This window comes from Rhamphochromis sp. 'chilingali', assembly GCF_963969265.1.
Source record: "Rhamphochromis sp. 'chilingali' genome assembly, chromosome: 2".
NCBI lineage: Eukaryota > Metazoa > Chordata > Actinopteri > Cichliformes > Cichlidae > Rhamphochromis > Rhamphochromis sp. 'chilingali'.
In genome coordinates, this window is record NC_137930.1 from 11,005,368 (window position 1) to 11,020,470 (window position 15,103).

The 15,103-nt window shown below is 41.2% G+C and overlaps 1 protein-coding gene across 1 annotated transcript in view; it reads left to right on the forward strand.

The window, feature by feature from the left end:
• Window positions 1-9,910: 9,910 nt before the first annotated feature.
• Window positions 9,911-15,103, forward strand: part of crb2a (crumbs cell polarity complex component 2a) — a 46,478-nt gene continuing 41,285 nt past the window's right edge. Inside the window, exon 1 of the mRNA XM_080871157.1 lies at window positions 9,911-10,125. Coding sequence (XP_080727283.1) covers window positions 10,059-10,125 — 67 coding nt within the window. The 5' untranslated portion in view covers window positions 9,911-10,058. The remainder of the gene's footprint in view (window positions 10,126-15,103) is intronic.

Here is a 15,103-nt window from a genome sequence, read left to right on the forward strand (position 1 = left end):
CATAAGCACTGGGTTACCAGACCCAGGACCATGACAGCAACACAAAATAGGTTAACAATTTAAAGCTATTCTGCAGCAATGGAGGTTGGTCGAGTCCTGAAAGCTGGTGCTACTAATCCCTACAGGTGTTCTAACTTTTCTGGATTACTTACAACCCCCTCTGTGTGCATAAAAGCAGTACTGGAACACACTGCTAGTACCATACCCTCATGAGCATCAGTTGAACAGTATTGTACTGCAGAAAGTAGTTTGTTGCTACAAAAATGGCAAGAAAAAGGCAATTAAAAATGGAAGAGACAGATCATCATAACACTTGAAAGTGTAGGTCTTTCCTACAGAAACATTGGAAAGAAAGTCAAGGTGTCAGCGAGTACAGTTTCCTTCACCATCAAAAGGCACTCAGAAACTGGAGCAAACTCAGGAAGAGGTCTGGAAGACCCAAAGCCACAACTGAATCAGAAGACAAGTTTCTGAAAGTTATCAGCTTGTGTGATAGGCAGCTCACAGAACAACAGCTTCAAGCACAGCTTAATAGTGGTTGTAGTAAGCAAGTCTGAGTTTCAACTATGAAGAGAAGACTTCGAGCTGCAGGTTTGACAGGACGAGTTGCAGCAAGAAAGTCAGATGTCTGAATAAGACAAAGAGGCTTGCCTGGGCCATGTAAAACCACAATTGGACTACTGAAGACTTGAAGAAGGTATTATGGACTGATGAATCAAAATTTCAGATCTTCGGTTCATCACATAGGATCTTTGTATGCCGTCAAGTAGACGAAAGGATGGTTCCACACTGTGTGGCATCAACTGCCAAACATGGAGGAGGAATTGTGATGGTCTTTTTTTTTTTTTTTGGCCTGTCCCATTTGGCTCTTTTGCCCTCAGAATTGTTGTCTAAAGGCAAAGAAAGATGCCCAACGGATTTACTTTACCAAACTGACCATCCCAGCCTTGCCGTAATGGTCCATTTGATTCACCTTTTATTGTTTATTTTATTTTCACTTACTGAATACGGGACAGACTTGACTGGGGGAAAGAAGGGGAGAAAGAAAGAGGGAAAGAGAAACAGCTGAGAAGAGGGACGGGGGAGAAGGGCAAAAGACAAAAACCAACAGAACGGGCAGAGAAAAAAAATGCATATATCAATCACCTGGGTCACCTGCTGAGAAAGAAAAAAGAAAGCAAGCAGAAGAGAACAAGAGTAATAGAATAAACAACATCACAATGATATATGGGAATATGACAGTAAATACTAAATGTTAAACATTATTGTGCAGCACATAAGATCAACAGAACACAGTGTGCTTTGAGGTAGGAGCCAAAAAGGGTGTAGTTTGTGGGTGTGATCACCCGTGTGTACACCTGTGAGCATGGACGCGCTTGTTTTTTGTTTTTTAAAAGGTTCCTTCATGTAATAATCTGCTAGAGGGTGTGGGGGGGCCACAGCCCCGTCCTCCAGGGCATGAAGCAGGTGTGGAGGAGATCAAAACTCCAGACATCCAGAGGCCCCCAGAACACAAGAGACCAAGGAAGACCAACAGAGGGGCAGCTGCGCCACTGTCCCGGAAAGAGCTGAGGAGAGTCCCAGATGAGGGCTCACTCAGCAGCCGCGGAGCAGAAGCCAGGGGGAGTTGCAGTGACGCGCCCGTGAGCTCCGCCGGCAGCCAGCTGCACCTGAGTGACCGAGCCCCAGGCCGAGAGGCCGGGGGCACCCCACCTCCGAAGTGGCCCGAGCGAGCCCCAGGCTCCAGGCCCCGATAAGCGGCCGCCAAGGAGTGAGCCGGTGTGTACCTGGACGCCCACCCCCGGACACAAAGAACCACCAACGCACCGATGTCTGAGGGAGTCCACCACTGGCAGGGGAAGTGGTGGTAGGGGGAGATAGGCCTCCAAACCTTGGAGGGCCTGAGATGTCCCCAGAGAGGTGGCGCCTGACACCCAACCTCACATATAGACACAGACATACAGACACACACAGATGCAAACATCCATTCCCACCTTCATGCTCTCATATGCACTTACTCCACACTCAACCAACGTGGAGACAGACATAAAAAGACGTTGTACACACGATCACACTCCCCAAGCGTACTCTACAAACCGGGTCTAGGTGCCCCCGCCCCTGGAGGGGGGAACTGCACCCAGACCCAGGTGGTGTTTCCCTTTTCCCTGCGGTGGGGGGAGGCAGACCGCCCCGACTCCACAGCAGCAGGAAGGCTCCACACTCCAGACCGCAGTCGGACGGCCAACTCCTCCTCCTAGCCCCCCTGCTCCAGCAGGTCGCAGAGAATGGGGGTGAGAGAAGACTCCAAACCTCCCTCCACCCGCTCATTGTAGTGTTGATGCATGTGTGTTTTAAGGTGCATTTAAAACCCAGGAGGGCTTGGAGCTACCTGCCAGAGAGCAGCAGGTAAGCGCATGGTCCCTCCTGCTAGCCCTCAATGTCTATGTGTATTTAAAATTGAGAGGTGGGCAACGATGCCAGGGGTGGGGTGTACACCCTGATGGTACTTTGGACTCCGTGTATCGTGCCCACCCCCAAGATCCTATATGTATGTGTAATGAGAGTGTGAGTAATGTGAATGTCTAAGTTGTGGGATAAAATTGAGGCAGAGGCAGCCAGAAGGGGACAGAGGGGGGGGGGGTAGCCTCCTCTGCACCCTGGTGACATACCCCTACTCCAAGGCCCTGCATGTGTGGGTGGTTGTGGTGGAGCGGGAAGAGGGAGGCAGCTGGAGATGGGGAGGGAAGGAAGGGAGGGGCAAGTGACCCCTCCCTGGGGCCAGCTCCCCCGCTGACCCCAGTAGGCAGCCCCACACTCCACGACCCGCCAGGGAAAGGGGGCCCAGGCCCATCCAGACCGGGGCCCAGTGCAGCAGCGCCGCCCGGCCCCACAGAGCCCGGGACAGTCCACCCAACCCCACCACAGAGAAAACTGCACCCACCCCACCATCCACTCATCTTCCAGACTACATAAGACAATAAACACCCAGGCTGAGATCTTCCTCCACCTCTCCTGTATCTCCCCCTCCTGCAGAGGGAGCTCCCGAGGAGAGGAAAGCTCCTGCAAGATGTGACAATCTCCCCCACCAGTTGAAGAGCCCCCCAGGTGGCTCGATGCACCGGCGGCACCCTGCTCCAGGACCGGGCCCCCATGCACCCACCCGCCCACAACCCCGGCAACACACCAACCAGGACCCAAGCCCCCGAGGCCCGGTCCGGGTCCCAGCCCAGAGACGGAGCGCCCCCAGAACCTCACGCCCATCCCGGACCCACCCAGGGGCAGCCAGGCTACCAGGTCAGTAACCCACGTCCGTCAGCACAGACCCTCCCCTAGCCCCGCTGCACGCAGCCACGAGGAAACAGTCACCTGAGAGCCAACAGAGCCCCTAACCGGACATGACCGCTACCCCGGGTTGAGCCCCCCAAGGAAGATGCCTCCGGGGAACCCCCCGACGCCCTAAGCCTGTCCCTACCCCCACACCAATCACAACAGTGAAGGCGGGACCAAACTATGACCCCCCACCCCCACTAGGTGATGGAGCTGATCAAAGGAGCCCAGAGCAATTGATCTGATGTGGTGGCAGAGGCTGTATCAAGACTAATGTAGTCTAATAGATAATTTCTATATTGGTTAGAATTAAGATTATTTTTATTTTTCCAGTTCATGAGGACTGTTTTCTTGGCTATGCATAGGGCAGTGAAAACCATATGGGCTATATTCTTTTCTGAAGTGACATTATCTAAGCTGCCCAACAAACACACTAAGGGGGAAGTTGGAATGTTACATTTCAGACACTTCGATAAGTCTTCACATATCTCGCGCCAAAACTTCTGAACTGGTGGACAGAACCAAAGAGCGTGGATATAATTGTCCGGTGAATTGGTTTGGCAGTGTGAGCAGTTGTTGGTAGACGTAAAGCCCATCTTGAACATCCGATGACCTGTATAGTGCACTCTATGTAATATTTTGTATTGAATTAATTGAAGACTGGGATTTCTAATTAGATGAAAGGTTTTTAAGCAAATCTGAGACCAGAAGTTTTGGTCTAAGTTAACTGATAAATCCGCTTCCCATTTTGCAATAGGAAGTGATATTGATTCATCTGTTTTAGAAAGCATTCTGTATATTTTGGATAGTAATTTGGGGGGTTTAAGAGTAAGAAATTGAACCACACTTGGTGGTGTTTGTAGTTCAACTTGACCCGGTTTAAATTTCTTTTTTACTATGGATTTAATTTGTTCATATTCTAAAAATCTTTTCTTGTTGATCCCATATTGTGTAACTAGTCCGTCAAATGAAATAAATTCTGTTCCTTCTAGTATATGTTCTAAATATTTGATTCCTTTATCCACTCCAATCTGAAAAGTTTATCATATTATTGTTTTGTAATATGTCAGGGTTGTTCCAGATAGGTGTACGTTTGCATGGGATTAATGAAGACACCGTCAATTTTAGAAACTCCCACCATGCTGTCAGAGAAGAGCTGATGTTGATGCTTTTAAAGCATTCATGTCGTTGGATGTTTGAGCTGATAAATGGTAGGTCTGAGATCTCTAGATTATTGCAGAGTGCTTGTTCTACATCTAGCCAAGGTTCATCTAAGAGGGTGTGTTTTAGCCATCCTGAGATAAACTGAAGCCTGTTGGCTAAGAAGTAGTGCTGAAAGTTAGGCAGTTCTAGTCCTCCTTTATCCTTGGTCTTTTGTAGTGTTTTTAAGCTTATACGTGGGGGTTTATTTTTCCAAAGGAATTTGGACATACATGAATCTAGAGATCTGAACCAATCTTGTGGCGGTTTAGTTGGGATCATTGAGAATAAATAATTTATTTTTGGTAAGACCATCATTTTTATAGCGGCAACCCTTCCCATGAGTGATATGGGTAGACATTTCCATCTAGCCAGATCATCTTCTACCTTCTTTAAAAGTGGGATATGGTTTAATTTAGTTAGATCTGCAAGCTTGGGAGAAACATTAATACCTAAATATTTTATATTTCCCGATTGCAGTGGTGTAGAAGAGGAATTATGGAAGGAGCAATTAATCGGTAGGACTGTAGATTTTGACCAGTTAATTGAGTAATCTGATATTCTTGCAAAAGAGTTTATCAATTCAATCACCCCAGAGATATTGGTTTGTGAATTTTGGAGAAAGAGTAACACATCATCCGCATAAAGGCTGATTTTATGTTCCACGTTCTTGCATTTTATGCCCTTAATTACTGAATTCTGTCTAATTGCTGCTGCTAGTGGTTCAATAAAAATTGCAAATAGTGAAGGGGAGAGTGGGCATCCCTGCCTGGTGCCCCTCAAGAGACAGAAGCTGGAGGATGTCTGGTCATTTGTTCTAACACAAGCTGTTGGGGAATTATATAATATTTTTAACCAGTTTATGAAAGAGGATCCAAAACCAAATTTGTGTAAAGTTGCAAATAGAAATTTCCAGTTAACTCTGTCAAATGCTTTTTCTGCGTCTAAAGAGAATATTGTAGTTTCTAGGTTTTTACTGTATGAGTAGTCTATCAAATTAAGTAATCTACGTGTATTTGTTGATGAGTGCCTACCTTTTATGAAACCAGTTTGGTCAGGATGAATTAAGAGGGGGGTTATTTTCTCCAGTCTCTTTGAGAGAGCTTTGCAGATTATTTTAAGGTCTACATTTATAAGGGATATTGGACGATAGCTTGAGGGATATACAGGGTCTTTGCCTGGTTTTAGCAGGAGATTAATGTTTGCAGAATTCATATTTGATGGAAGTCTGCCCTTTTCTTTAATTTCCAACAACGTTCTGTAGAAAACTGGTGCTAGAATCGACCAGAATTCTTTGTAGAATTCTGCAGGAAAGCCGTCTGGACCTGGAGCCTTATTATTGTGCATACTTATCAGGGCTTCCTGGAGTTCACCTGGTGTCAGTGGTGAATCCAGTGCCATTGCTTGAGTGTCCAATAATTTTGGAAGAGTTATATTGTCCAAAAACTGATCAATTTCTTTTTTAGATGGGTTTATTTGTGGTGAATACAACGTTTTATAGAAATCCCTGAAAATGTTGTTTATTTGTATCGGTTCATATAATGTGTTCCCAGATGAATCTTGAACAGCACATATAGTTGTTTTTTCTTTATTTATTTTTAGCTGGTTTGCTAGAAATTGACCAGATTTATTACCATGTTCGTAATTTTGTAGGCGTAGTCTTTGTACTAAGAATTTTGTTTTTTTTATCAATTATCTCATTTAATTCTAGTTTTGTTTTGCGTATTTTGTTCAATGTTTCCTGATCTTGGTGGGACGCGTAGGCTTCTTCTAGTGATTTGATGTTTTTTTCTAATTCCTGAATATTTTTGTTTTCTTTTTTCTTTTTATGTGATGAGAAAGAAATTATTTTACCTCTCATCACAGCTTTCCCTGCTTCCCATAGAACAGAAGCTGATGTTTCGGGAGTGTCATTATAGTCCAAATATGAAGTCCACTCTTTTTTAAAATATTTAATAAAGTCTTCATCTTTAAGTAGTGATATATTAAATCTCCAGTTTTTTCTTGGCGTAGTATTATTCTTGTGCATTAGTGTTAAAGATACAGGACCATGATCGCTGACAGCTATAGGGTGAATCTCAGTGTCTGAAATGTCGTTCAGCAGTGAGCTGCTGACCAAAAAATAATCCAGACGAGAGTAGGAGTGATGGACATGTGAGAAAAAAGTATATTCCTTACTGGTGGGGGAATTGTGATGGTCTAGGGCTGTTTTGCTGGATCCAGGGTCGGTGACTTGTACAGAGTTGAGAGGTCCCCTGAACGGCTACCGCAGCATTCTGCAGCACCATGCAATACCCTCTGACATGTCCCTAGTTGGTCAATGGTTCATCCTACAGCAAGATTATGACCCAAAACACAAGTCAAAGCTATACCAGAACTACCTCAGGAAAAAAGCTTGAAAACAGTGGCCAGCACAGTCTCTAAACCCCATTGAGCTGGTTTGGGATGAACTAGACAGAAGAGTGAAAGCAAAGCAACCTGCAAGTACCAGACATTTATAGGAACTTCTGCAACAGATATGGGAAGAACTTTCTGGAGAATATTTGATTTCTATTGTAGAAAGATTACCATTCAGCTTTTATACAGTGGCTTGCAAAAGTATTTGGCCCCCTTTAACTTTTCCACATTTCCACATTACAGCCACAAACATGAATCAATTTTAATTGGAATTCCACGTGAAAGACCAACACAAAGTGGTGTACACGTGAGAAGTGGAACGAAAATCATACATGATTCCAAACATTTTTTACAAATAAATAACTGAAAAGTGGGGTGTCCGTAATTATTCAGACCCCTCAGTCAATACTTTGTAGAACCACCTTTTGCTGCAATTACAGCTGCCAGTCTTTTAGGGTATGTCTCTACCAACTTTGCACATCTAGAGACTGAAATCTTTGCCCATTCTTCTTTGCAAAACAGCTCCAGCTCAGTCAGATTAGATGGACAGCGTTTGTGAACAGCAGTTTTCAGATCTTGCCACAGATTCTCGATTGGATTTAGTTCTGGACTTTGACTGGGCCATTCTAACACATGGATATGTTTTGTTTTAAACCATTCCATTGTTGCCCTGGCTTTATGTTTAGGGTCGTTGTCCTGCTGGAAGGTGAACCTCCACCCCAGTCTCAAGTCTTTTGCAGACTCCAAGAGGTTTTCTTCCAAGATTGCCCTGTATTTGGCTCCATCCATCTTCCCATCAACTCTGACCAGCTTCCCTGTCCCTGCTGAAGAGAAGCACCCCCAGAGCATGATGCTGCCACACCATATTTGATTTTGAAAAGTCTCAACAGGATCTTGAGCTTTATTGTGAAAGGTTTATGTGGAACATAAACAAGCGGACACGCGATGCTGTTACCGTCGTTGTTGCTAACCACAACGCATAAAAACAGGCGCTTGTCCGTCTGTAGTGTGGTTATATAAAATATAAGAGAAAGAGAGAACTTTAAGAAATTGATATAGCCACTAAAGTGACCATCAAAACGATGAAAAAATATTGCCGTAAACAGTTTATTTTGCGACAGCACGAAACAAACGATAGCGTAAAATGAAACGATAGACGTTTTTATATCGTCATCCGATATATATCGTTATATCGAACAGCCCTAATAGGTATTACAACAAAAACATGAAGTCTGCTGAGTATCCTTGAAACCAAGGAGTCTTCATTTACAGTATTACAAATATTGCTTTAAAAATCTGTACGAATCTTCTCAGCAGTGCATGTAAACAACGCACACGCTTGAATTTTTAATTATTTTTTTTTAAACAAAGTTTTGTTTTCAGGCAAGTCTGTTGTTTAAATCCTGATCTTATTCATTCCTCCAGTGCACTCATTGTTACAGTACACAATATCTAGATCACGTGCTAGTGACATAAAGTTCACTGATCCAAATCTGTCCATTAGAGGGTAAGGTATTGGGGGCAGCCAATGTTTAAGGTGGAGTGTGGCATTAAGGCTGTAACAAGTGAAGTGACAAGTCTCTAACTGGCTAATTGGTGGATGTCTGACTGCTAAGCTCCACACTACAAAGGAGCCACTAAAGCTGATAACGACATTAATCGACCAGGGACTAAACCCTGGCCTGGATTCACTGGACTGTACAAGTTAACACAATGCAGCAGGCTGAATGGTTTACATCATTCAGGCTACACATACAGACCAACATGACCTCGCCTGAAAGTCATTGAGTGCTAATTTGTCAATGTGTTTTTGCAACCAAGGCTCAGGCAGTGGTTTATTTCTTTTGTTTTGTTTTTTTGAAGAAAAAAAAAACCCCACATTTATTTATTTATTTTTACAAGTTTTACATAATACACAGTTAGTTTATTTCTTTAAGGTGTAAATGTAACTGGTAGATGTTGGAACTGATGTAAATTAGAAAATCCATCCATATAATGCACCCACTGTCAAAACCAAACAAGTATATATATATCTCTTTTTTATTTATTGTGGGTGCATTTTTGCCTTTAGTTTAGAGTTGAGTGTAGATACAAATGTATTGAAAAAACCCCGGGTATTGTGGTGTCTCATGCAGAAAAAGGGCTACATTCAAAGAGATGTACCTTTGAGAGATGTACTATTACAAAACAATACCGAAACTCTGTTTTTGAAGCTTCTACATTCAGTTTTTGCTGATTTCAGAGTAATAATTTTACCTTATTTGTTATGTTATTGAACTTGTCATAGACCTTGCACAAGAATGCTTTTCCACTTGGCAGCCATCTTGAAATAACTGTAGACTCCTATTTGTGCTGTTATTTTTGAAGAGTTTGACTTTTATTTCAATAGTCACCAAGGATAAAAGCTGCATAAACTAGAATCATTAGTCAAATGGGACTACAAAATTTAAGAAAAATAGATAAATGTTTAAGAACTTTCCGAATTATCTTTGCTGTGGTGGATTTCTCTCATATATTTCTTCTGTCTGTCAGTTGGGTGGACTGTCACCTCACCTCAAATGGTTGAAGCTGATGGCCAGCCTTCCTTATTTTTCTTCAAACTGTTTCCAAGTTCTGCTGAATGGGAATGGTTGGCTTTTCCACTTTAGTATTTGAAGTTCTTTATCTTTATCTGAAGTGAATTGAACAGGTTTTACACATTTTTCACAAAAAGTTGCAGAATTCAAAGATTTGCCCTAAAGCGCTTCTAAGAACCATTCCATTTACCATTTGCTTTTGTTGAAGGAAAAATTATTTACAGATGATAATATTTTCTTACTTTTTTCTGTTTCTAGGTGGGACAGTTAAACGGTTTGAGGGCCTCTGAATGAAAAACAGTATTAGCAGGTGCTAATCCAGTTCATGTTTTCCTGTTTTCTTTCACGTGGCTGATTATGCTCCAGTCTAAAGCAGGGAGGGCTTTCGGTCTGTATCCAAGCATGAGTATTGGGGCAACCGCAACACAGCGAGGAGCCTTTACATTGCACAGCAACATGCCATTACTGTAGGACTTCTTCACTTGTTTTTTTTTTTTCTACTGAAAAACAAATTGATATTTCCTTGTGGTTTTACATACCCCGGTCTGTGATTGTGCTATGGAGTTGGGGAAAGTTCATGTGAATTTAAAGACGGTGCTGCTGACAATGATGATGTTCAAATGGGGTGAGTACAAACACACTTAACACTTTTGTTTTAGAGAAGGTAACAGATTACATTGCAAGAGTAATCACAGGGATATAAAAAAAAATGGAGAACTATTTTAAAAATACATATATTTAAAATATTCTTTAAGATATTTCTTTTTCTCAACATTTATTTGTTTATTTATTTGATGGTCCTGAGGAGTCCTGAGGATTCTCACTTTTACAAACCAATAAGAGGAGCAGGTCCTAGAAATGCCATGAGTGAAAAGAAGTTTCAGGGAGGTGCTATATTGTGTTCTCAACAGTGACAGGACTGAAAACAATAAGTGAGAATATTGAGAAAACATAGACATGTCCATAACCATTACTTTAATTACTAGGCTGTTGTCAGACAAATATATTTAGCAGATTTTTAAATATTAGTAGTTAATATGTGGCTAGATCATTCAATAGAGAAGTTGATTTGTTAGAGACAGAATTCCTCATTTGCTTCTAGTTTTTGTAAGCTCTATCTGTCAGATTTTACACATGATTGGATCTGAATGAGAGATTGTGCTCCTTAGTCATGCATTCCTAATCAGTGCAACCAGTTGACTGGAGAGAAGCTCATTCACACCTATATGTGCATGAAAGGAGGGCAAAAACAAGGTCACATCTTGGTCACAAAGATTTAAAGCACAAACCATGTTTTCAGCTTTTTAAAATCTCCCTTTTAACAAAAACAAAGGCCCAGCAAATGCAGGCACTTCCTGAACACCGAAGAGAGCCAGAGTCCCACTACCGATCGTCACCAATTTCACAGAAAATAGGAAAACTCTAGAGAGTATCCTGAACAGATATATTACTATGGGATTCAGGAATGGCAAACCACAGAAGTGCAATGCTATAAAATCTTAAACAGGGCATTCTTCCACCCATCCATGACATCTTCCAGCCATTGTTTCCACATATAGCCTTTGCTGTTGTAAAGTATCCCATCCACTTCACACTGCTCATGCTCATTGTATCAGGTGTTTAGCTCCTCCTTGGCCTTCTTTAGTAATGATACTTGTAATAAACGTAGCCTGTTTGCAGCTCTGGAGGTCCAGATCTCTAAATTAGAGTCCCAGCTTTGCACCCTCGAAAAACCCCTGTAGCCAGTTAGCAGATTGTCCAGAGTGTAGTCCTAAACAGAAGCCCCCCAGTACACTGCATCAACTCATTCATGTGTCTAATTGTTTTTCCCCACTCGGCAAAACACCTGCTGGGAAACAAACTCTGATAATTAAAGATTCTGTTTTGAGATGTGAAGCTGGAAACACCAGCAACCTTCCAAGGACCAGAAGGAAATTTGAGGGAAATATGAAATCAGAGGTCACTAAATTAGTATCTAACGTTGCCAAAACAATGTCGGACTCTCTAGTTTTCTCTGGTCTCCTCTCCAATTGCACCAGGAGTGACGTCTTCAGCCGCATGTTCTCCCTATATTGCAATAATCGCAAAGAAAACAGTATTAGTAGTATCCACAACTGCACAAAAGAGAAAATGTGGATTTTTAGACATTAGGTGTCTGTCATTTCTAAGCCCTTATATTACATGAATTAATAATTGATCACCAATCAATTTACTCTGCCTCACAGAAACCCGATTATTTTGTTAGTTTAAATGAATCAACACACCTGAGTTGTACAAATTGTCACAATCCTCGAAGCACAACCTGAGGAGCAGGTGTGGTAACAAGCTTTGATTCCAACTTGTTAATCAACCACAGACACAGGTATAATTTTTATTACTTTGAAAGCCTGACACTTAGCCTTGTCCTCCCCAGCTGGAAAACTCAAAAAAGAGTTTTATTTGTTGTCATTTACCATCCACCTGGGTCTTGGTCAGTTTATCTGTTTAAATGCTCAGCTCAGACAAAAATAAGTATAGTGGGTGATTTTAACATCCATGTATATGCTAAAAATTACAGCCTCGACATGGCATTTAATCTGTTACTAGACTCAGTTGGCTTCTTTCAAAATGTGAATGAAACTACTTTAATCACACTCTAGATATGTTCTGACATAGAAACTGAACATTTAACAGTATTTGCTAAAAGAAAACAAACAAACGAACAACCCCCCCCCCCCCCAAAAAAAAAAAAGAAAGAACAAAAACCTAACATTTAAATTTACAATAATGGATTACATTTCATCACAGTATGTCTTTCTGAAAGTGCTGCAACTGAATTGAACGATATAATTCATCCACTGTCATCTTCATTGTCTTGTGCCAACACAGTGCAGAGCAGATACCTGATTGGTACTCCCATAGAGGTTGATTATTTTGTTAATAATTTTACATTTTTAGTCTGTACGACTCTGGATACTGTACGGAAAAAGAAAGCTTCCAATAAGAAGTACCTGACTCCCTGGTATAACTCTCAAATATGCACCTTAAAGCAGATAACTTGTAAGTTGGAGAGGAAATGGTATCTCACTAATTTAGAAGCTCATCATTTAGCCTGGAAAAGCAGTTTTATTACTCTGTAAAAATTCCTCCATAAAGCTAGAACATCTGACTATCACTGATTGAAGGAATTAAAAGCAACCCTAGGTTTCTCATCAGCACTGCAGCCAGGCTGACAAAAAGTCAGAGCAAAGCAAATATTTAACGTTAACTAGTAATGGCTTCATGAACATCTTCGCAAATAAAAATTTAACCATTAGAGAAAAATTACTCAGAACCACCTCACAGATATATCATTATGCACATGCAAATCACTATTTTTTCTCAAATTGATCTTCAATAATTACTTCCTCCAAACCATCAATGTTTTTTTTGGACTCCATTCCTACAAGACTGCTCAAAGAAGTCCTACCATTAATCATATTTGTTTCGGTCTCAAATATGATCAACCTATGTCTATTAATTGGCTATGTACCACAGGCCTTCAAGATGGCAGTAGCTCTGGTAGTGGACTCCTTTCTTTGCTTGTCCTGCTAGACTTCAGTGCTCAGTTTGATACTATTGCCCATTATAATTTATTACAGCGATTAAAGCATGCTGTATGTACACTGAAAAAAAGGGATTGGTCATCTCTTGGATTTATGTAAGCATCTTGCGTGTATTCAACACAATTGCCTCATGCTTTAAAGTTAAGTGTAATTATATAGTGCAGAAACTACATGATATGCAGAGAGGGTATATTAAATTGTTCATATCATGTTTGAGTGAAGTAAGTCAGTAATATAGCAATGTTAAATCTTGCTACACTGCACATGATTTCATTGCGCACTTTGGATCGTGGTTTGAGGAAGGCTTCAATCTCAGTCAAGTCGAGAAGCCACCTTTACTTTTTTCAGTATACCGAGAAAAGGACATTAGGTGGTTGTTACATTTACAAAATTCTAACTTGTAATTTGAAAAAAAAATAATTTCATGTTTCTATGGTGAATGTAATTAAATCATGTAGGATCTGTAAGAAATTCAACAACTTAATTTGTTCTTGTTGATTTGACATGATACAATCTAGTAAGAGTGGTTAGTTGCGGGATTCATGAAATTCACAAGATCACATGAGATTTCAAACTGCAGGAAAATCACTGGAGTCATAAGAGGCAGACAACTACACACACACTACATGTACGCTATCGCTATTTAGATTGGTGGCATGGTGGATAGTGCTGTTGCTTTCTGGCAAGGTGGTCCTAGGTCCTAGTTTTCAAATCCACAACTTGGCTAGTTTGCAGTGGGTTCTTTCTGGTTATTCTGGTTTCCTCCCACAGTTAAAAGTCATGCAATTACAGTTAAGTTAATTGGTGATTCTAAATTACCCATGAATGCAAATGGTTGTTTGTCTCTATGTGATAGACTGGTGAGCTGTCCAGGGTATACCCTGCCTCTTAACCTATCATTTTGGGGTTATGCCCCAGCCCCTCTGCAACCCGGATAAAGATAGGAGGATGGTGGTCATTGTAAATCCATTCAATTTTTATGTTAACCAGACTCTAGACTTTGTTGAACATTATGTAATATGAAGACAACAAGTAGTATTTAAGTGACCAAGTAGTACTGAGGTAAAAGTTATAGAATAGTATTGGAATAAAATGAAAAAAAATGTGAAGGATTAAAATATTCCAAGAGCTCAACATACTTCATCTAAACATGTTTCAATCACGTTTTATCAAAACAAAAAAGGTTTATTGCATATGAATAAGTTGTGTTGATTACAGATTTAAGTTTCTGCCAAAGCAAAACAATTGTGTGCAACCAATGTCCACTGTTGAATTAAATAAATCCAACATGCTCTTTTTTTAGTGTATTAAAGGTACTGCTTCCAGTGGTTTGAATTATATCTATCTAATATACTCCAATTAAATGGAGAATCCTTTTCACACACTAAGATTAAATGGTAAATGGACTGGTTGTTATGTAGAGCTTTTCTACTCTCACTGAGCACTCAAAGTCCTTATACAACTCGTGCATTCATCTGCATTATCTAAGGTTTTTAGTGCTTCTATCTAACATTCACTCGCATTCACACTCCGATGGATGCATCGGAGGGCAACATGGGGTTAGTATCTTGCCCAAGGATATTTGGCGTGTAGACTGGAGGAGCCTGGGATCAAACCACCAACCTTCCAGTGAGTAGGTGACCCGCTGTACCACCTGAGCTACTGCCAGATTAATTATTGAGTTCCTCATACTTCCACACATGCTTCCCTTAAGCAGTAGCATTTGAAGGCATTGCATACATTTTCACTGCTATGCAGATGACACGCAACTTTGCCTATCCATGAAACCAGGACAGGCAAGTGACTCATATAAAACTGAGGTTACTGTACTCCTTAAAATCTAAGAAATATGGTATCTAACCAGATGCTGACTCTGAATGGCATTACTTTGGCATGCAGTAACACTGTGACAAACTGAAACACACTTTGTCAGCATGATGCTGAAAAACTGGTTCATGTGTGTATTACCTCTATCCTGGACTTCTGTAATTCGTTATTTTCCGTTATTGTCCTAAAAAC